Here is a 22350-nt window from a genome sequence, read left to right as displayed (position 1 = left end):
GAGGCACCGACAGGGTGCTCTCACTGCCATTTCTGAGAGAAGTCTCAAGGAAAGAGCCTGAGAGATGCACATCAAGGAACAAGTACCTTGCTTACACTTACTATACCCAGAGGTTGTTTCCAATTAACAGAAGCATTTTGCTACTGTAAGTGCATTAGGAAGGGCTTAAAGAACAAAGTCAAATCAAACCATTTTGTTAAGAAGCTTTATTCTGAATTGTCAGTTCAAGAATAAAGGACAAGTTTCAAGATGTCACAACTGAGGCATGAGCCTTCACTTCAGGCAGTAAAGAAAGATCCTTTCAGATGTACACTGCAGAGCTGCTCCAACTTGCAATATTGTCATGGTGCAGAGTTCCCCTAGAAGCAGCTAGCCTCATGATCTGGCTAATAGTGATCCTGAATAAAGATGGGTCCAGCAACAGCTTTTCCTTTGAAATCTGGAAAGGAAAAGGATCATTTAGCCCCAAGTTAAAGTAAAGGAGTTATTAGTCAATGCAAAAAAAGCAGTCTTACCCGCTACACTTCTTCCCCTCACATTACAGGTTGTGTCACAACAGCCACATACTTGGTCATCGCCATCTGCAGATTCCCACCTACAAACAGGAGACCACTGAAGTGCCGTAGCATCTACAACAGAACTACAGACACAGACATTCAAGTGAACTGACCTATTTGCCAACACAGAATAGGAGCAAGCCTTGTGCTGGGGATCAGGTCTTTTGGAAGCCATGGTTGCTTTCAGAATGCACGTGATGTAGATCTGGAGGAAGAAAGGCTGGACTGCATGACAAGTTGCATAAACACTCCCGGATGAAACATGCCGAGCCTGCTTTAAGAGCAGTCAATGACGACTGCCATGTACTCACAGAGCTCCTGGGCTCCTGCAAGAACCTGAAGGCATCCAGTTGCATTTGGAGTTTGTTGACCTGCTTCCTGGGGAGGAACTGGGAGCGGGACGCAGTCACCTTGGCATCAGTCAGGCATCTGAGTACATTAGGTATTTGTCATGATCAGAGTACATGTAGTCTGTAACACATGCAGGACTAGAGGGGGAAGGGAATAAATTCATTGGTCATGTTGTTACCACACAAAGCATTTGTCAGAAGACTGCATCATAGTTATTGCTGCTCAAGTTCATTCAGCTCCATGTCCTGGAGGACATTCCCTCCCATGTACAATGAGACAGCCAGCTTCTGGTTTTTTGTTCCAGAAAGTGTTCATGTGGATAAGTTCTACAAACACATGAACATTAACTGATGTTACCCAGAACACCAGTCTCCTTGAAACAGGAAGGCTCATGTGGAACACTGGACAAGACATACTTGCATGCAAGTACTCACCCATAGTTGCCCACAAAGGCATATCTGGGGAATGATGTCACATCAGGATCCAAGGTGGCAACACAGCTGTCCACGAACACCCGCAAAGGCTGATGGTTGGCCACAACTACAGAAGCTTCAACGTTCAGGACGTCTCCCAGAAAGTAGATGTTTGAAGCCCTCTCCAGTTCCCAGTTGTCTAGAGAACAGACAGGAACCATTTAGATACACGCACACCCCCACCCCGCAATTTAAGCAAGTTGGGCCATTTTACCCACCGGTCATGAGCTGGAGTGAGAACACCAAACGCTCCTCAGCAGACAGAGCAGCAGAGAAGGGTACCCATGCTGGCATCACAGCATTGCTGCTCACATTGATCCTCCTACAAATAGGAAGCAGTAGCTGACGGCAGGGTAGAGCAAGTCCTGCCTGCTTCCTTATGGATGGAGTTGCTCAGGTGTAGTTAGTTACTCATTTTAAGCAAAGCTGGCTATACATATAGCAAAAGGAGGTGTCTTCTAGTTCTCATTAGACTTGACCCACATCTCACCTCAAGTAATGACACTCAATATCAATCACTGCACCATGAGACCGCACAATAGGGGTGGAATCGAGTCCCTCGGGCACATACGCCAACGTGAAAGTGTAGATCAGGGAATCGGTCATCTGTATAGACGAGAAAAGGCTCGTTTACCCAGTGTAAACCCGTCCTGAAAAGAAAGGAAGAATTCGGGAGGTCCCATACCGTCACCAGCGTACTTCCACAGCCATGTAGCTCTGACACGAACAGCAGAACCCCTCTGGAGGGATCCTGTCCAACTGGCGCACAACCTCCCAGGGTGATTTCTGATGGCTGGATGAGCTGGCCATTACTCAGCATGTCCTGCTGTACCTCCACCACAACTGAGTCTTCCCTGCATCCAACCTTCACACCAGAGGGAGCAGCCAGAAACTGGGATTTCACAGCAGGTGGAGCCTGGGCTACTGGTTGCACCAGGGAAACTGGTACAGAGGGCTGCCCTTGGTGAACTGGGAGCACTGCAGGAACCTGGCCAGAGGCCTGTCCATAGTGAGCTGGCAACACTGGCCCTACCGATTCAACCTGGACAGAAGGCTGGCTGTAAGGCAGCTCAAACACTGGCTCAACTGGTGGAACAAGGTTAGAGTTCTGTACCAAGGGAACAAACTGCACTGGCCTCATTGAAGAAAACTGCTGAGAAGACACTCCTTGGGGTAGCTGGAGAGAAGGGTACCTTTGAGGAACTTCACTTGCTACCGAAGAAGACTGCTCCTGGGCAGCTTGTTGGATTGGCTGTAGCAAAGACTCCTGACTTGACAGCTGGGGAAAAGGGCCCATCTGGGAAGCTTGGCCATTACACAAACAACCTAACAAGGCAAGCGCCACAAGCCGATAGAGAGAGCCCATTGTGCTAGTGTTAGTGACCAAAGGATCATGAGAGCATGAGTGCTTCCAGCCAATTTTATACCAAACAGAACAGCTGTTGCTTTTCCCAACAGCTGAACCGTCTAATAATTTGACAAAATTTCGTTCCATCCCTGAAGCGTTACCAGTTGTTTCACTGACTGATTCTTGATTGCCTTTAATTGCCTTCAGTTGCCTGTTCAGGTCTCCACTGTTCAAGGATGTTAAATGTCCAGGATGTCTCAAATGCCACTGATGTCTCAGTGCTCTCAAAGCTGCCAGTCATCTGTGATGATCCAGACTTGCAGGCGAAGAGAATTGTCCTTGTTGAAACATATTTAGTGGCCACGTTGAAGGTGGCTGCTTCCTGATTGGAGAACTATTTGCGGTAGCTGAATGGAGTCTTTCCAGGGACCCTGTCCATTGCATAAGCGGTCTGAAAGTACAAGCAACACAAGACTGTGCTGTGATCTCATTGTACCACTTCTGGCAACCAAATGACCTGTTCTTCTAACAGTGTTTTATACCAGATTGATTTTCCCCAAAATAGGCCAAACCTCTTCCGGTTTTAAAAGTTTCAATGATTTTTTTTTAAAGTGTTGCCTGATTCATCTGGATTGCCTTCCTTCAACAAATGAAAGCATTTTTCCCAGCGTCTTGATTTACATTCAATGGGTGGTTTGTGCACCATCTGTTAACTGCCTGGTCAAACTTAACAGTCAGCTAGCTAATGAGCCCACATATTTACCAATTGGCATTGAACTGAAAACATTGTGGTTTCACTTTGCATGTTTCGAGCTTTGTATAGTAAATGTTACCTGAAGCTTAATTTTTGCATTCATGTAACAGTGACACTAAAATCGGTGTATTCTAAAAATTGTCGTCACGGTAGTGTTTGCTGTATGGAACTCTTGGCAGTACTAGTGTAATGACTTGCAAGCAGTTGTCAACATAGGAACTAGCCAAATCAACAGCCATAGTTCGTTTAGATCTTATAATGAACGGATCACTTCATGAAGGGCTTTTTCTGTAACAAATTGCATACATGGGGGGAAAGACCATTGGCTTTGCAAGTGTAGCAGTAAGAGTCTTGAGCAGCTCATCTGACCTGTCTACAACCGCTTGTCCCAGGCAGGGTCACGGCAAGCCAGAGCCTAACCCGGCAACACAGGGCGGAAGGGTACACACCCGGGACGGGACACCAGTGTGCTGCAAAGCACCCTAGGCAGGATTCGAACCCCAGACCCACCACGAAGCAGGCGCTGGCCAAACGCGCTGCGCCACCATGCCCCCTAAGAGTGGGGGTAGTAAAGGGTCGCAGTGCTAGATGAAAAACTACTGGCTGTTACGTAGTCTGATAGTTTGAAAGTAAAAGCTGGTTTTAAGTCTGGTTGTCCATGATTGGATGCAATGGTAGTATCTGCCAGATGACAGTGCCACAATCAGGCGGTGAGCTCGGTGAGTGCAGTCCTTAACGATACTGCAGGCCTTTACATTTACATTTATTCATTTGGCAGACGCTTTTCTCCAAAGCGACGTACATCTCAGAGAAAATACAATTTGTGCATTACATTAGGAGAAAGAGAGATATAGTTGCAGATGTGTGATTCTTAAATAAACTTTATTTCTTTCCGCTTCATGCACCAATGTTCATCGCACGAGTGCGTGCATAAAAGTCAGAACTGACGAATCCTGATCACTAGTCTATAATTTTTTTTTTTTTTTTTTTTTTTTTTTTTAAAAAAGGTGCACAAACATTTACGTACATTACAGGAGTAGCTGCGTAAAGGATTCTCCGGGCATGAACACTTACACCTTACATGAACTTAAGAGATCACGGGTGAACCGAATCTGGAAGAGGTGAGTTTCAGCAGTTCTGAGTGACAGGGGGAGGTCATTCCACCACAACGGAGCCAGAACCGAGAACCCCTGTGCTTCAAGCCCTTTCGCGCTTGGGACCACCAAGTGAGCGGATGTGGAAGAACGTAGCGGTCTGGTGGAGCTGTAGCGGTTGATCAAGCCAAGTTCAAGTTCAGGTTGTTTTTATTGTCATTCCTCCACATGGCTTGTATACAGTGGAACGAAATGTCGTTTCTCCGGAGACCACGGTGCAACACAGAACAGAGTAGAAGACAGTAAATAAATACGCGGGGCAGGACGTGTACGCGGACATAGGCTGTGAACCGTAGGCAGTTTGTAGTGTATGGAGTCATGCTGGGTTACCTGTTTGACTGTGCCAGGTGAGCGTTGGGAGGCAGCAGGGTGTTGAGTAATCCGACTGCCTCAGGGAAGAAACTGTTGCGGAGTCTGCTGGCGGTGGCGGCACAGATGCTCCTGTACCTTTTGCTAGATGGCAACAGGGCGAAGAGTCCATGAGAGGGGTGAGAGGGGTCGTCCGCTATGCTGGTGGCTTTGCGGATGCAACGTTTTTTTGTATGAGGTGTCGACGGCGGGTAAAGGGGCTTCGATGATCTTTTCAACTGTTCTCACGACTCGCTGCCGGGTCTTGCGGTCAGAGACTGTGCAGTTGCCGTACCACACGGCGAGACAGCTGGTCAGGACGCTCTCCCTCGTCCCTCTGTAGAAGGTGGTGAGGATGGGAGGGGGGGAGTTTACGTTTTACATTATTTACATTTGGCTCTCTTCAGCCTCCGTAAGAAGTGGAGGCGCTGCTGGGCCTTCTTGGCTAGGCAGGTCATGTTGAGAGTCCAGGAGAGGTCCTCCGTCAGGCGCTCACCAAGAAACTTGGAGCTTTTGACTCTCTCCACAGTTGTTCCGCTGACGTGCTGTGGTGAGTGGTCTACTCGAGTCCTCCTGAAGTCGACAATCACCTTTTTAGTCTCATCGGCATTAAGACGCAGACTCTTGTCTCTGCACCATTCTGCGAGCTGGTTCACCTCCCCTCTGAATGCTGACTCGTCATTGTTGCTCATCAGGCCCACAGCTGTGATGTCGTCAGTAAACTTGATGATACGATTTAAATTGTACCTTGCAGCACAGTCATGAGCCAAGTCGGGTAAACAGCAGTGGACTGAGCACACAGTCCTTGGGAGCACCGGTGTTCAGTGTGGTGCTGCTGCAGGTGGAGATGCCAATCCTAATGGACTAGGCTCTCCCAGTCAAAAAGACCAGGATCTTTTCGTAGAGGGAGGTGGTCAGACCCTGCAGGCTCAGCTTAGCTGTCAGTTTCTGAGGGATGATTGTGTTGGATGCTAAACTGAAGTCAATAAGCAGCATCCTTACACAATTGTCCTTTTTGTCCAGATGGGTCAGAGAAAGGTGGGTGGTAGCAGATACGGCATCCTCTGTTGAACGGTTGGGACGGTAGGCATACTGGAATGGGTCCAGCGTGGTGGGAAGACTGCTCTTTATGTGTTTCGTGACTAGACGACGATAGGTGTGAGTGCAACCGGTCGGTTGTCATTCAGGCAGGACACAGATGATTTCCTTGGCACAGCGATGATAGCGGTCATCTTGAAGCACACAGGGACAACTGCCTGGCTCAGGGAAGTGCTGAAGATGTCCGTGAAGACATCTGCAAGCTGAACAGCACATTCCCCGAATACCCGGTCAGGTACGTTGTCAGGAACGGCAGCTTTCTGGCGCAGCGGGTTCAGCCGGGTCCTGCGCTCTGGTGGGTCTGGGGTTCGAGTCCCGCGCGTGGTGCCTTGCAACGGACTGGTGTCCCGTTCTAGGTGTGTCCCAGCCTTATGCCCTGTGTTGCTGGGTTAGGCTCTGGTTTGCCATGGTTTCAGCAAGTGCGTGTGTGTGCAGCTTTCTGTAGGTTAACTCTGGACAGAGTCTTCCTGATGTCTACTGCAGACAGACAATGTACCTGATTGATGGGAGTGGGGGTGGTCTTACCTGCTGGCGTGTTGTACCGCGCTTTGAACTGTGCGTAGAAATCATTCAATGCCTCTGGGAGCGAGGTGTCACCATGACGGAGAACGACGTAGCTTTGTAGTCTGCGATGGCCTGAATGCTTTGCCACATGCGCTTTGCGTCCTTGAAATGTACAAAATGACGATGGTGGATTCTTCCTGCGTAGTTGCACTCCCCCTCTTTGATTAGCCGGGGCAGGTTGGCCCTAGCTGTGCGGTATGCTGCCTTGTTGCCAGACCCGAAGGCAGCGTCTCAGGTTTTCAGCAGCGAGCGCACCTCAGCAGTCGTCCACGGTTTCTGGTTTGCACGCGCGGTGGTGGTGGTAGTGGTGGTCTTGGAGGAAGTCGCGTCATCTACGCACTTGCTGATGTAGCCAGTAACCGATTCTGCGTATTCCTCCAAGTCTGTGGCGTTAGGGTGTGTAACAGCCTCTCTGAACATATTCCAGCCTGTGTGTTCAAAGCAGTCCTCAGACCAGGTTCTCACCTGTTTCAGGAACGGCCTGTATGTTGGGAACGTTTGCGTAAACAAGGACTAAAGTGTTTGCGCCACGGGTCGCGAAACCAACATGCGGGTAGAATTTTGGCAACGCCGATTGCAGATTCACGTGGTTAAACTCCCCGGCGACAACGGAAATTCCGTCCCGAGGTGCTGTCTGTAAATTGCTGACGGCCCCGTGGAGTTCGCTTGGCGCCTCCCTTGCGTTAGCCACGGGTGGAACGTACACCGCGACGATGAGCACGGGCGTAAACCCTTTGGACAGGCAGTATGGCCAGCACTTCACGATCATAAACTCCACCAGCGACAAACAGGAGCTAGAGACTACAACAGCATTCTCGCGCCCTTCGTTGCTTGTGCAAACACACAGACCACCCCAGCGTGTCTTAGACCGTAAAACCGAGAACACGGCAGTCCCCGATTCCGCGCTGGGCAGTTACCTGTAGTCTGAGGAAGTCCCGTTTATTGTTGAGACAGAGAACATTGGAGAGGAGAACGGATGGTAAAGCCGGGCGGCTAAGGTTAGCTTTTAGCATAGCACGAATGCCGGCTCGCTTACCAGGTTAAGTCTCGTAGATGGCTGGGAGCAGTTCTATTGATGTATTTGTAGGCTATAACCAGGCTGATATAGGAAGCCAGTGCAGAGAAACGAGTAGAGGAGACACACGCGAACGCTTGGACAAGTCAAACGCAACTCAAGCGGCAGCATTCCGCATCCGCTGTAGAGGATTGAGGGCAGTGACGGGAAAGCCAGGCAGGAGAGAGAGTCGCCGTAGCCTGGACAAGTAGCTGGGCAGGGTCTGTCGCGAGATCAGGATGGATCCTGCAGATGTTATGCAGAACGCCTGTGCCTCCACCTCTACTGGAGGGACGAGGGGTGTATGAGAAAGTAGTTGGTGAGGAGAGCTGCAGCCGTGTTGGCTGGGGTAATCCAGGTTTCAGTTAGGTCCAGTGAGTGATGGGAAGCATTGGCTGGTATGACGTTGGCCTTCCTCACAGCAGACTGGTAGTTCCAGAGACCTGTGGAGAAACTAAAGCAGGGTGGAGGGTTTGACAGATGAGGGTAAACCAGGTTACTGTAGCAGCAGGAACAATCGGCATCTCTGGCAGTTGCGTCGCTGTAGATACCTTTGATGGTCAACCTACTTGATGCATGAGCCCTGGCAGAACTTGCGTAGTGAACACTTCCCTCAGGTAGACTCCCTTGTCTTTGCACCAAGGGGCTGCTGCTACAGGTCACCTCAGCCTTTCTTAAACGGCATGTTTGAGAAACGTCCTGTAGGGCTAGAAGGACATTTCTGGTGCTGAGCGCAGCTGTTGTCACCACTCTCTGAAGAGCAGCAGCAGCCGCCGCCGCCGCCATCCCATATGCGATGCAGCGGGTCAGAATGCTCTTTATGGAGCAGTGGTAGAAGTTGACATGGTGCCAGATGAATTACCAAACCTCTTAAGCTCCCAGAGGAAGTAGAGGCACCGACAGGGTGCTCTCACTGCCATTTCTGAGAGAAGTCTCAAGGAAAGAGCCTGAGAGATGCACATCAAGGAACAAGTACCTTGCTTACACTTACTATACCCAGAGGTTGTTTCCAATTAACAGAAGCATTTTGCTACTGTAAGTGCATTAGGAAGGGCTTAAAGAACAAAGTCAAATCAAACCATTTTGTTAAGAAGCTTTATTCTGAATTGTCAGTTCAAGAATAAAGGACAAGTTTCAAGATGTCACAACTGAGGCATGAGCCTTCACTTCAGGCAGTAAAGAAAGATCCTTTCAGATGTACACTGCAGAGCTGCTCCAACTTGCAATATTGTCATGGTGCAGAGTTCCCCTAGAAGCAGCTAGCCTCATGATCTGGCTAATAGTGATCCTGAATAAAGATGGGTCCAGCAACAGCTTTTCCTTTGAAATCTGGAAAGGAAAAGGATCATTTAGCCCCAAGTTAAAGTAAAGGAGTTATTAGTCAATGCAAAAAAAAGCAGTCTTACCCGCTACACTTCTTCCCCTCACATTACAGGTTGTGTCACAACAGCCACATACTTGGTCATCGCCATCTGCAGATTCCCACCTACAAACAGGAGACCACTGAAGTGCCGTAGCATCTACAACAGAACTACAGACACAGACATTCAAGTGAACTGACCTATTTGCCAACACAGAATAGGAGCAAGCCTTGTGCTGGGGATCAGGTCTTTTGGAAGCCATGGTTGCTTTCAGAATGCACGTGATGTAGATCTGGAGGAAGAAAGGCTGGACTGCATGACAAGTTGCATAAACACTCCCGGATGAAACATGCCGAGCCTGCTTTAAGAGCAGTCAATGACGACTGCCATGTACTCACAGAGCTCCTGGGCTCCTGCAAGAACCTGAAGGCATCCAGTTGCATTTGGAGTTTGTTGACCTGCTTCCTGGGGAGGAACTGGGAGCGGGACGCAGTCACCTTGGCATCAGTCAGGCATCTGAGTACATTAGGTATTTGTCATGATCAGAGTACATGTAGTCTGTAACACATGCAGGACTAGAGGGGGAAGGGAATAAATTCATTGGTCATGTTGTTACCACACAAAGCATTTGTCAGAAGACTGCATCATAGTTATTGCTGCTCAAGTTCATTCAGCTCCATGTCCTGGAGGACATTCCCTCCCATGTACAATGAGACAGCCAGCTTCTGGTTTTTTGTTCCAGAAAGTGTTCATGTGGATAAGTTCTACAAACACATGAACATTAACTGATGTTACCCAGAACACCAGTCTCCTTGAAACAGGAAGGCTCATGTGGAACACTGGACAAGACATACTTGCATGCAAGTACTCACCCATAGTTGCCCACAAAGGCATATCTGGGGAATGATGTCACATCAGGATCCAAGGTGGCAACACAGCTGTCCACGAACACCCGCAAAGGCTGATGGTTGGCCACAACTACAGAAGCTTCAACGTTCAGGACGTCTCCCAGAAAGTAGATGTTTGAAGCCCTCTCCAGTTCCCAGTTGTCTAGAGAACAGACAGGAACCATTTAGATACACGCACACCCCCACCCCGCAATTTAAGCAAGTTGGGCCATTTTACCCACCGGTCATGAGCTGGAGTGAGAACACCAAACGCTCCTCAGCAGACAGAGCAGCAGAGAAGGGTACCCATGCTGGCATCACAGCATTGCTGCTCACATTGATCCTCCTACAAATAGGAAGCAGTAGCTGACGGCAGGGTAGAGCAAGTCCTGCCTGCTTCCTTATGGATGGAGTTGCTCAGGTGTAGTTAGTTACTCATTTTAAGCAAAGCTGGCTATACATATAGCAAAAGGAGGTGTCTTCTAGTTCTCATTAGACTTGACCCACATCTCACCTCAAGTAATGACACTCAATATCAATCACTGCACCATGAGACCGCACAATAGGGGTGGAATCGAGTCCCTCGGGCACATACGCCAACGTGAAAGTGTAGATCAGGGAATCGGTCATCTGTATAGACGAGAAAAGGCTCGTTTACCCAGTGTAAACCCGTCCTGAAAAGAAAGGAAGAATTCGGGAGGTCCCATACCGTCACCAGCGTACTTCCACAGCCATGTAGCTCTGACACGAACAGCAGAACCCCTCTGGAGGGATCCTGTCCAACTGGCGCACAACCTCCCAGGGTGATTTCTGATGGCTGGATGAGCTGGCCATTACTCAGCATGTCCTGCTGTACCTCCACCACAACTGAGTCTTCCCTGCATCCAACCTTCACACCAGAGGGAGCAGCCAGAAACTGGGATTTCACAGCAGGTGGAGCCTGGGCTACTGGTTGCACCAGGGAAACTGGTACAGAGGGCTGCCCTTGGTGAACTGGGAGCACTGCAGGAACCTGGCCAGAGGCCTGTCCATAGTGAGCTGGCAACACTGGCCCTACCGATTCAACCTGGACAGAAGGCTGGCTGTAAGGCAGCTCAAACACTGGCTCAACTGGTGGAACAAGGTTAGAGTTCTGTACCAAGGGAACAAACTGCACTGGCCTCATTGAAGAAAACTGCTGAGAAGACACTCCTTGGGGTAGCTGGAGAGAAGGGTACCTTTGAGGAACTTCACTTGCTACCGAAGAAGACTGCTCCTGGGCAGCTTGTTGGATTGGCTGTAGCAAAGACTCCTGACTTGACAGCTGGGGAAAAGGGCCCATCTGGGAAGCTTGGCCATTACACAAACAACCTAACAAGGCAAGCGCCACAAGCCGATAGAGAGAGCCCATTGTGCTAGTGTTAGTGACCAAAGGATCATGAGAGCATGAGTGCTTCCAGCCAATTTTATACCAAACAGAACAGCTGTTGCTTTTCCCAACAGCTGAACCGTCTAATAATTTGACAAAATTTCGTTCCATCCCTGAAGCGTTACCAGTTGTTTCACTGACTGATTCTTGATTGCCTTTAATTGCCTTCAGTTGCCTGTTCAGGTCTCCACTGTTCAAGGATGTTAAATGTCCAGGATGTCTCAAATGCCACTGATGTCTCAGTGCTCTCAAAGCTGCCAGTCATCTGTGATGATCCAGACTTGCAGGCGAAGAGAATTGTCCTTGTTGAAACATATTTAGTGGCCACGTTGAAGGTGGCTGCTTCCTGATTGGAGAACTATTTGCGGTAGCTGAATGGAGTCTTTCCAGGGACCCTGTCCATTGCATAAGCGGTCTGAAAGTACAAGCAACACAAGACTGTGCTGTGATCTCATTGTACCACTTCTGGCAACCAAATGACCTGTTCTTCTAACAGTGTTTTATACCAGATTGATTTTCCCCAAAATAGGCCAAACCTCTTCCGGTTTTAAAAGTTTCAATGATTTTTTTTTAAAGTGTTGCCTGATTCATCTGGATTGCCTTCCTTCAACAAATGAAAGCATTTTTCCCAGCGTCTTGATTTACATTCAATGGGTGGTTTGTGCACCATCTGTTAACTGCCTGGTCAAACTTAACAGTCAGCTAGCTAATGAGCCCACATATTTACCAATTGGCATTGAACTGAAAACATTGTGGTTTCACTTTGCATGTTTCGAGCTTTGTATAGTAAATGTTACCTGAAGCTTAATTTTTGCATTCATGTAACAGTGACACTAAAATCGGTGTATTCTAAAAATTGTCGTCACGGTAGTGTTTGCTGTATGGAACTCTTGGCAGTACTAGTGTAATGACTTGCAAGCAGTTGTCAACATAGGAACTAGCCAAATCAACAGCCATAGTTCGTTTAGATCTTATAATGAACGGATCACTTCATGAAGGGCTTTTTCTGTAACAAATTGCATACATGGGGGGAAAGACCATTGGCTTTGCAAGTGTAGCAGTAAGAGTCTTGAGCAGCTCATCTGACCTGTCTACAACCGCTTGTCCCAGGCAGGGTCACGGCAAGCCAGAGCCTAACCCGGCAACACAGGGCGGAAGGGTACACACCCGGGACGGGACACCAGTGTGCTGCAAAGCACCCTAGGCAGGATTCGAACCCCAGACCCACCACGAAGCAGGCGCTGGCCAAACGCGCTGCGCCACCATGCCCCCTAAGAGTGGGGGTAGTAAAGGGTCGCAGTGCTAGATGAAAAACTACTGGCTGTTACGTAGTCTGATAGTTTGAAAGTAAAAGCTGGTTTTAAGTCTGGTTGTCCATGATTGGATGCAATGGTAGTATCTGCCAGATGACAGTGCCACAATCAGGCGGTGAGCTCGGTGAGTGCAGTCCTTAACGATACTGCAGGCCTTTACATTTACATTTATTCATTTGGCAGACGCTTTTCTCCAAAGCGACGTACATCTCAGAGAAAATACAATTTGTGCATTACATTAGGAGAAAGAGAGATATAGTTGCAGATGTGTGATTCTTAAATAAACTTTATTTCTTTCCGCTTCATGCACCAATGTTCATCGCACGAGTGCGTGCATAAAAGTCAGAACTGACGAATCCTGATCACTAGTCTATAATTTTTTTTTTTTTTTTTTTTTTTTTTTTTAAAAAAGGTGCACAAACATTTACGTACATTACAGGAGTAGCTGCGTAAAGGATTCTCCGGGCATGAACACTTACACCTTACATGAACTTAAGAGATCACGGGTGAACCGAATCTGAAGCTCTCAAGTGTTCAAGGATGTTAAATGTCAGGATGTCTCTCAGAACAAACATGTCGGGAGCCTTCTAAAGCTGCCAATTGTCTATACAGGCGAGACGATTCTCTGTGATGATCCAGACTGGCAGGCAAAGAAAAAAGTTCCTGTTGAAACATGTTCAGTGGGCATACTGAAAGTGGCTGTTTCCTGATTGAAGAACTATTTGTGGTAGCTGAATGGAGTCTTTCCAGGTATCCCATCCACTACCTAAGTAGTTAACAAATACTAGCACCACAAGACTGCTGTGATCTCATTGTACCACTTCTGGTAACCAAATCACCTTCTCTTTTAACAATGTTTTATATCATACAGATTTTCCTCAAAATAGGCCAAACCTCTTCCAGTTTTAAAAGTTTCAGTTATTTTTTTTTATTTTTTTTTTTAAAAAGTCTTGCCTGACTCATCTGGATTGCCTTCCTTCAAAAAATATAAGCATTTGTCCCACCATTTTGGTTTACATGCAATGGGTGGTTTGTGCACCATCTGTTAACTGACTGGCTTAACTTAAGTCTCCTAGCTATGAGCCCATGTATTTAGCAATTGTTATTGAACTGAAAACACTGTGGTCTCACTTTGCATGTTTAGAATTTTATATAATAAAGGTTACCTGAAATTGTTTTTGTACTCATGTAACAAGGGCACTGAAATCAGCGTATTCTAAAAATGTTAGTGATAGTAGTGTTTGCTATGTGTAACTCTTGACAGTACTAGTGTAATGACTTTTGCAAGCAGTTGTGAACATAAGTATTAGCCAAATCAACAGCAGTAGTTTACGTCTTATAAGAATGGATCAATTCATGAAGGGCTTTTTCTGGAACAAATTTCATACGGGTGTGTGGGGTACGGGGAGCCCATTTGCTTTGCAAGTGTAGCAGTAAAAGTCTTGAGTAACACATTGACCTAGATATGAAGAAACTTCTGAAACTTGCTTCTCCAAGAAATGAAGTTGGAGTGACACTGCACCCTGCTCCCCATATTTTTTGCTGCAGTGTCTGTAGTAGGTTTGTGTTCAGAAGTTTCCTATTGATGTAGGAGAGCTGAAATAAAAATTTCCATCCAAGGCCAGTTAAGTTTACATGTTAATTATAAGTTGTGCAATATGTACTTGCAACATTCCCTCTTTTTAAGAATATACAAAGCCAGGCTCTGTCTCCATTGTGATGGAATAACCTCCTCTTCTCAGAATTGCTGAAACTGTCTGTATTCAAGAGGTGTCTAAAAACTCACCTTTTCCATATTCACTTCACTCATGATCTCAAGCTCATGTATGGTGTAAATGTTCATGCACTGTAACTTTATGATCTTGACCAGATAAGCTTTTACACAGCTGCTATTCCTGTTTTGTGTACCTTTCAAAACAAAGTAGTAAAATGATCAGAATTTGTCTAGCCCAAGTTTTATGCACATACTCATACAATGAGCAGCAGTGCATCAAGTGGATGAAACAATCTAGGCTGAAGAGTTATGTCTGCAACTGTCTCTTTCTAATATAAGTTATCTGAACTATTATAGAAAGTTATCTGAGTGTAAACAAGGTATTCAGGTCTTTGTGAGAAGACAGTAATCAGTAATATTACTGAACAACAAAAGGATCAAGGGAAAGTGTATAATCTTCAAAGCTGAGCTGGAGTTATTTAGATGGGCAGTTGTGGACATAAGCCTCTTTGAGGAGAGGGGAAGAAGGGAAAAAAAAAAAAGCCTTCAATACTCCTCGGTCCTGTGGTGTTCCATCTTCAAATGGCTTTCTCAGTACATTTGTGAGTGTGGTCCTAGAGAAGCCTTCACCTGGGGAAGTATTGACATTATACTCCCCCGCCCCCCAAAAGTGAAATGTTAAGCATTTCTACACCTACATAATTTTAAGGAAACAATTTAGGGTCAGTTCCTTAAACAAGGGCACTACAGCCAAAGCTTGAACCTCTGACTTTTGGGTCCACAATTACTTGCTTTGAATCAGCAAGTTTCCAGCTGATCCCCATTTTTCAATCAAATTGTACTGCCAATACAATCCAGCATTTTGCTACTATAGTAGTACAGTGGGCAGGCACCTTAACCCCAGAACAGTCAAATCAAGCTGAGTTTTGTTAAAAAGCTTTATTCTGAATTCAGTTTTGCCACCACACCCCAAGGAAAACTTCTAACTTCACACAACTGCATGAGCCTTCACGTCAGGCAGTGAAGAGAGATCCTCTGAGACAGACACTGACGAGTTGTTTCAACTTCAGATATTGTCATAATGCAGTTTTCCCCAGATGCAGGTATCCTCATGACCTGGCTAATAGTGATCCTGAAAAATGGTGCGTCCAGCAACAGCTTTTCCTTTGAAATCTGGAAGGGATAAGTTCATTTAGCCCAAAGCTAAGTAGAAGAGTTATTAGTCAAGTCAAACTGAGTCTTACCTGCTACACTTCTTCCCTTCACATTACAGGTTGTGTCACAACAGCCACATACTTGGTCATCACCATCTGCAGATTCCCCACCTATGAACAGGAGACCACTGAAGATCTGTGGTATCTACAGCATGACAGTTGCCATTCACCTGCACGGACCTATTTGCCAACACAGAATATGAGCAAGCCTCTTGCTGGGGGATCAGGTCTTTTGGAAGCCATGGTGGCTTTCAGAAAACATGTGATGCAGTCCAGCCTTTCTTCCCCCAGATCTACATGACAAGTCCCATAAACACTCCCATATGTTGAGCATGCTTTAAGTTCAGCCAATGAAGACTGCCATGTACTCACAGAGCTCCTGGTCTCCTGCAAGAACCTGAAGGCATCCAGTTGCCTTTGGAGCTTGTTGATCTGCTTCCTGGGGAGGAACTGGGAGCAGGATGCAGTCACCTTAGCATCAGTGAATGTTAGATATTCATAATGTAGAGGGGGTTGTACAACCACAGTTCTTCATTTAGCATGACATACTGGAGGAGTTTCACACATTACAATATGAATTCCTGGTTTTGTTTTGTTCCAGAGCATGCTCATTCCAGTTCTACAGGTGTAAATGCATACATTTTCCATTTCTAAAAAGGAACTTAAGTTACCAGTTACTCCTTGAGTCAGTTGCTTCAGTATGACTTCTCACACTGCCATGACATTCTGGAGATGATTATCAGCAAAAAAAAAAAAAACAATGTCATCCAAGTGCCTTGCTCAAGGGTACTATTGGCAGAGGACACATTAAAACCTTTGGGTCCAGAGGTAGTAGGTCTAGCCACCACACCATCAGTTGTCCTCATTAAGTGGGAGATGACCAGCATGTATTTGGAACACTAGAGAAGTTAAACAGTATAGTGCCCACATGCTCTTAAGCAGCATGGCTGTGTTCTTGGCCATAATTTTATAAGCCCTAAGCCAAATTGTCACCATCCAAGGACTTACCCTGTAGTTCCAAGGTAGAGTTTGGATAAGTGTTATTCGTACTGATGTCACACTGAAAGAAGCAATTTCCTTGCTTGAGGTATATTGACACACACACACACACACACACACACTTTCGGAACCGCTTGTCCTATACGGGGTCGCGGGGAACCGGAGCCTACCCGGTAACACAGGGCGTAAGGCCGGAGGGGGAGAGGACACACCCAGGACGGGACGCCAGTCCGCCGCAAGGCACCCCAAGCGGGACTCGAACCCCAGACCCACTGGAGAGGAGGAGGAGGACCAGGTCCAACCCACTGCGCCACCACGCCCCCCTCTATTGATACACATTTACTCAAAATTGCATTTCATTTTTTAGTTTTACGGAACTCCTTTGGGATACAGAGTAAATCATTCCCTCCACAGTGGGGGGGTGGGGGAGGACCCTCAACATGGCAAATACATTACCACAATCAACCCTGATTTAACGCTACAGCCAATATGTAGAGGGAACAAAAGCAGCTTCACACTGATGTGAACAGCATTGGACAAAACATACTTTCCGGCAACTACTCACCCATAATTCTCCACAAAGGGGTATCTGGGGACAGATGTCACATCAGGTTCCAAGGTGGCAACACAGCTGTCCACAAACACCCGCAAAGGTTGATGGATGGCCACAACTACAGAAGCTTTGATGTTCAGGATGTCACCCAGAAAGTAGATGTCTGAAGCCCTCTCATGTTCCCAGTTATCTAGAGGAAAGACAGGAACAATTTACACACACACACACACACACACACACACACACACACACACAAATTTAAGTAAGTTAGACCATTTTACCCACCAGTCATGAGCTGGAGTGAGAACACCAAATGCTCCTCAGCAGAGTAGGGTACCCATGTTGGCATTACAGCATTGCTGCTCATATTGATCCTCCTACAAATAGGAAGCAGTAGCTAACGGCAGAATAAAGCAAGTCCTATATTATGCCTTATGGATCAGAATCAGCTTTCTTAGCCAAGTATACAAGTAATTTTTCCAGTTTAGAGAAAACCTATAGTGCACATTCACACATACAGACTACTTAAGCACATACTGAAGTAGAGACATGGACTAATATAAACATTATTACCAATAATGCAGCAGAGAAGAACATCATTGCTCAGGGGTAATTACTCATTTTAAGCAAGTTTGGATATACATACATAAAAAGGAAATATTTTATTCTTTAGTCCAGAAAAAGAAAAAATCTGTAATGAGAACATCTCACCTCAGGTAATGACACTCAATATTAATGGGTGCACCATGGGATCGGACAATAGGGGTCAAATCAAGTCCTTTGGGCACATAGGCCAATGTGCAAGTGTAGATCAGGGAGTCAGTCATCTGCATTAAATTTAAAAAAAAAAAAAAAAAAAAAAAAAACCCACACTCATTTACTCAGTGTAAACTCATTACAACAAGCAAGGGAGCACTGCAGGAATCTGACCAAAGGCCTGTCTGTAGTGAGTTAGTAGCACTGGCTTCACTGATTCAACTTCAAGAGAAGACTGGCTGGAAGGCAGCTCAAACACTGGTTTTACAAGGTTAGAGTTCTGTACCAGGAGATCAAACCAAACTGATATCATTGAAGGAAGCTGCCTTTGAAGAACCTCACTTGATAGCAGAGAAGACTGTTCTTGGGCAGTTTGTTGGACTGGCTGTAGCAAAGACTCCTGACTTAACAACTGAGCTAGAAGGCCCTTCTGGGAAGCCTGGCCATTACAGAACCAAAACAACAAAGCAAGTGCCACAGTCCCATATAGGAAGATCACACGCACACACGCGCACGAACACATCTTCAGAACTGCTTGTCCCATACAGGGTCGCGGGGAACCAGAGCCTACCCAGTAACACAGGGCGTAAGGCCAGAGAGGGAGGGGACACACCCAGGACGGGATGCCAATCCGTCGCAAGGCACCCCAAGCGGGACCCGAACCCCAGACCCACCAGAGAGCAGGACTGTGGTCCAACCCACTGCACCACAGCACCCCCCTATAGGAAGATCATTGTGCTAGTATTAGTAACAAAATAATCATGATAGTAAGAGTTCTTCCAACCAATTTTATACCAAACAGAACAGCTGTTGCTTTTGCAACAACTGAACTGTCTTACAGTTTGATAAATTTCATCCCATCCCTGAAGCATTAACCATTTGTTTCATTGACTGATTTTTCATTGCCTGTAATTGCCTCTACAGTTCTCCACTGTTCAAGGATATTAAATGTCCAGGATGTCTCCCCGAAGATACATTTTGGAAGCCCTGTAAAACTGCCAGTTATCCTTGCAAGAAAGAAGATCCTCCTTGATTTTCCTGATTTGTAGCTGAATAGTCCTTGTTGAGACATGTTCAGTGGATACATGGAAGGTGGCTATATGCTGATTGGAGAATTATTTGTGGTAGCTGAATGAGTTTCTGATGGCTGGTTTGGTTGCTGGCTGTGATCTCATTGTACCACTGCTTGCAACCAAATCAGCAGCTGTTTTGTACAAGACTGATTTTCTCCAAAATAGGACAAACCACTGCTATGAAATTAAGACATGCCTCACTTATCTACCTTGCCTTCAACAAATGGCTTTCTTCCCCTGCATTTATATGCAACAGGTGGTTTATGGACCATTGGTGTACTACCTGGCTATAGCAGCTCAACTAATGTCATGGTGGGTTTTACTTTTGTGTGCTTGTTACCTGAAACTTAATTTGTATTCTTGTAGCAACAGCACAAAAGGTATGTTCCAAAGATATGTACTAGTGTTTGCAAGATGCAGCTCTTGACAGTACTAGAGTCAAGACTAGGGCAGTTCAATGGCAATAATTTGGATTGCTTTGTGATAACAGCTTATTTTGGTAGCCATTACATGTATGGGGGGAGGGGGAAACTATTCGCTTTAAGTACAACAGAGGGAGTCTTGACCACTAGCTTGCTCAGCTATGGTAGTCACTACTGCTATGTAGTCATGAGGGTTTATGAAACCTGCATCTCTAAGCAAGGAGATTGAGTTACACTGCATCCTCCCCAAGCATTCACAAAGTAAAGCATTCCATTAGTAGTCTTTATTCAGACACCAGTAAGTAATAATGTTGCTAGGAATGAAAGGCTCATGGATGCACAATAATATTATTCCAAGTTGACCTGGAGCCGTTTACAGGAGCAATTACAGAAGTAAGCCTCTTGACAAGGAAAGAGGCTTCCCTCCTCACTTGGAGTTTATATCTTAGGCTTTCTGGTTACAGCTGTCCTGTTGGCTGATACGGGTCAACAATTATGACTGGTCCCACAGAACCCTTTCCTTGGAAATCTGCAGGGAAAAGTATATTTACATTAAATCATTCTCTCGCTCAAGGTTACAAAAGCCTGAAGCGAGATTCAAACCTACAGCCTTTGGGGCCAAAGGCAGCAGTACTAGTCATGCTACCAGCTGTAACACCAACACTCGCTAGTTCTGATGCTTACATTAGAACAGTTACCTGCTACTTTCCTTCCCTTCCTGAAGCTGCAAGTAGTGTCACAACAGCCACACACCTGGTCACTCCCATCCGCAGCTAGCCACCTGCAGAGGTGGACCAGTCAAGTCCTGCAGCACCCTGGATGTGCCAACATTGTAATAAAGAGTTAACTGACCTATTTGTTGCAACTGAATAGGAACAAGCCTTGTGCTGGTCATCAGGTCTTTTAGAGGCCATGGTTGCCTTCAGAATACATGTGATGTAGAGCTGAAAGCAGAAGCTTGATTAGTTATTTTTTTCCCCCCCAGCTGGTAGAAAAAGTTGCTTGATGGCAATAGGTCTGGACTCACTGCATTTCTGGTGTCCTGTGAGAACCTGAAGGCATCCAGCTGCATCTGTAGCTTGTTGTCCTGTTGCCTGGGCAGGAACTGAGAGCGGGAACCCAACAGCTTGGCATCAGCCAGGCATCTGAGTCATTCAAGAGGAGCAGTATCATTTCAGTAGCACATCATGCCAGTACTGAAATGCATAATCATTTGCTCTTGGTAAATGAATTTGCCATTTGTTTTCTGCCTCACCCATGATTGTCCACAAAATTGTATTTCAGGGCAGAGGTCACATCAGGCTCCAAGGTAGCAACACAGCTATCCACAAAAACACGCAAAGGCTGATGGTTGGCTACAACAACTGAAGCCTCGATGTTCAGGAGTTCTCCCAGAAAGAACATGTTTGAAGTCCTCTCAAGCTGCCAATTATCTGCAATTGGAGAAGAGTTTCAGGATTTGTCAAAAAAAACCCTTAACATTGAGGTTTTTTTTTTTTTTACCAGTCATCAGCTGCAGTGAGAACATAAGATGCTCCTCAGCAAACATTGTAGCTGAGTAGGGAATCCATGTTGGGATGACTGCATTGCTGCTCACATTGTACCTCCTAGAAGTCACAAGAACAGCTGGCTGTAGGTTATGTCAAGGCAACTCTACACCAGTAGAAATTCAGAAACAAGTTAGCCAGTAGTGAATCCACTTTCAGCATTCTATTTATCTCAGGTAGGATTCACTGGGAGAATCTAGTCTTCCCGGTGTAGAAGAAAAGAAAGCCTTTGTAACCATTCTGTATTGTAGGAAGATTGATTCATTCCTCACCTTAGATAGTGGCACTCAATATTGATCACAGCACCATTTGCTCTCACAATTGGTGCAGAGCCAATCCCTTTAGGTACATAGGCCAATACAAAAGTGTAGACAAGGGAATCAGTCATCTGGAAGAAGAGTGTACAACATTAAAGCAAACATAAGCCATTCCGATGCCACAGGAGAATTTGTTTCCCCATACCATAAGTGTACTTCCACAGCCCTGCAGCTCTGACAGAAATATCAGAATCCCTTTGGAGGGATCCTGTCCAGTTGGAGCACAGCCTCCCAGAGAGATTTCTGACGGCTGGATAATCTGGCCAGCACCCAGCATGTCCTGCTGCACTTCCACCAAAACTGAATCTTCCCTGCATTCAACCCTCACACTAGAGGGAGCAACAAGCCATTGGGACTGAGACATCAGTGAAGATGGGTCTTGAACAGAGGGCTGCACCAGGGAAACCTGGTGAACAGGCAGCCTTCGGGGAACCTGGATCACCGGCTGCACTGGGAAAGTTGGAACAGAGGGCTGAAAGGGTTGTGCCATCGGCAACAGCTGCTGGGAAGCCACCTTCTGGGGAACCAGGTACATTGGGCCTTCTGGTGCAAACTGCCAAGAGGACTGCCCTTGGAATGCCTGGAATGGTTTCCTTTGAGGAAGCTCAACTTCTGCCACTGAGGGCCAGCCTTGTGAAGCCATGTCTACAGGCTGCATCAAAAAGTTCTCAGGTAGCTGGACAAATTGGCTTTCCTGGAAAACCTGCCCATTACAGTCAAACCCTAGCAAAAGAAACAGCACAAAATTATAAAGTGATCTCATTGTGCCCATACTAACAACAAAAAACCACAATAAATGAGGTTCTTCTTACATCTTGTTTTATATCAGACTGAATAACCTTGCTTTTGCAGTAACCCAGCCTCCTTCCAATTTGACAAATTGCATTCCAGCTATGAAGAGTTAATCATGTGTTCTTCCCACTTATTAATTGCTTTTCTAATCTGAAAGCAATCAGTGTATCTCCTAACGGTTCCTTTTTTTAATGTGATTTGGTGGCCCAGGGCAAAAAGTAGGTTTTCAGGAAAATATCTCCTCATCCATGTTTAATCTATGGAATCACATTTTTATGAGAGTTGATAGACAC

At 46.2% G+C, this 22350-nt stretch overlaps 4 protein-coding genes across 6 annotated transcripts; all 4 read right to left on the bottom strand.

The window, feature by feature from the left end:
* Nucleotides 1–191: 191 nt before the first annotated feature.
* LOC114911235 (zona pellucida sperm-binding protein 3-like) lies at nt 192–2755 on the bottom strand. Of its 2 annotated transcripts, none has more exons than XM_029254548.1 (8): nt 2067–2755; nt 1872–1987; nt 1600–1703; nt 1343–1520; nt 869–986; nt 671–762; nt 516–595; nt 192–439 (listed from the first exon to the last, which is right to left on the bottom strand). In XM_029254548.1, the coding sequence occupies exons 1-8, from the start codon at nt 2745–2747 to the stop codon at nt 387–389; spliced, it is 1422 nt and encodes a 473-aa protein (XP_029110381.1). In that variant the 5' UTR covers nt 2748–2755; the 3' UTR covers nt 192–386. The 2 variants fall into 2 exon arrangements, with proteins under 2 accessions (XP_029110381.1, XP_029110382.1); XM_029254549.1 differs by having other exon boundaries at nt 1872–1972.
* Nucleotides 2756–8782: 6027 nt separating this feature from the next.
* On the bottom strand, nt 8783–11347 carry LOC114911307 (zona pellucida sperm-binding protein 3-like). 2 transcript variants are annotated; one of them, XM_029255010.1, is made up of 8 exons: nt 10659–11347; nt 10464–10579; nt 10192–10295; nt 9935–10112; nt 9461–9578; nt 9263–9354; nt 9108–9187; nt 8783–9030 (listed from the first exon to the last, which is right to left on the bottom strand). In XM_029255010.1, the coding sequence occupies exons 1-8, from the start codon at nt 11337–11339 to the stop codon at nt 8978–8980; spliced, it is 1422 nt and encodes a 473-aa protein (XP_029110843.1). In that variant the 5' UTR covers nt 11340–11347; the 3' UTR covers nt 8783–8977. The 2 variants fall into 2 exon arrangements, with proteins under 2 accessions (XP_029110843.1, XP_029110844.1); XM_029255011.1 differs by having other exon boundaries at nt 10464–10564.
* Nucleotides 11348–15646: 4299 nt separating this feature from the next.
* On the bottom strand, nt 15647–17977 carry LOC108929605 (zona pellucida sperm-binding protein 3-like). The gene is made up of 5 exons (XM_029254855.1): nt 17862–17977; nt 17436–17527; nt 17160–17340; nt 15971–16091; nt 15647–15709 (listed from the first exon to the last, which is right to left on the bottom strand). The coding sequence occupies exons 1-5, from the start codon at nt 17975–17977 to the stop codon at nt 15647–15649; spliced, it is 573 nt and encodes a 190-aa protein (XP_029110688.1).
* Nucleotides 17978–19675: 1698 nt separating this feature from the next.
* On the bottom strand, nt 19676–21962 carry LOC108929618 (zona pellucida sperm-binding protein 3-like). Its single transcript, XM_018744283.1, has 8 exons — nt 21411–21962; nt 21221–21336; nt 20905–21008; nt 20657–20834; nt 20429–20546; nt 20254–20345; nt 20100–20182; nt 19676–19930 (listed from the first exon to the last, which is right to left on the bottom strand). The coding sequence occupies exons 1-8, from the start codon at nt 21921–21923 to the stop codon at nt 19860–19862; spliced, it is 1275 nt and encodes a 424-aa protein (XP_018599799.1). The 5' UTR covers nt 21924–21962; the 3' UTR covers nt 19676–19859.
* Between the last annotated feature and the right edge of the window lie 388 nt (nt 21963–22350).

Source organism: Scleropages formosus, chromosome 9 (assembly GCF_900964775.1).
Source record: "Scleropages formosus chromosome 9, fSclFor1.1, whole genome shotgun sequence".
NCBI classification, from domain to species: domain Eukaryota; kingdom Metazoa; phylum Chordata; class Actinopteri; order Osteoglossiformes; family Osteoglossidae; genus Scleropages; species Scleropages formosus.
Note: the sequence above shows the minus strand (reverse complement) of the source record. Positions and strands in the feature narration are given on the sequence as shown.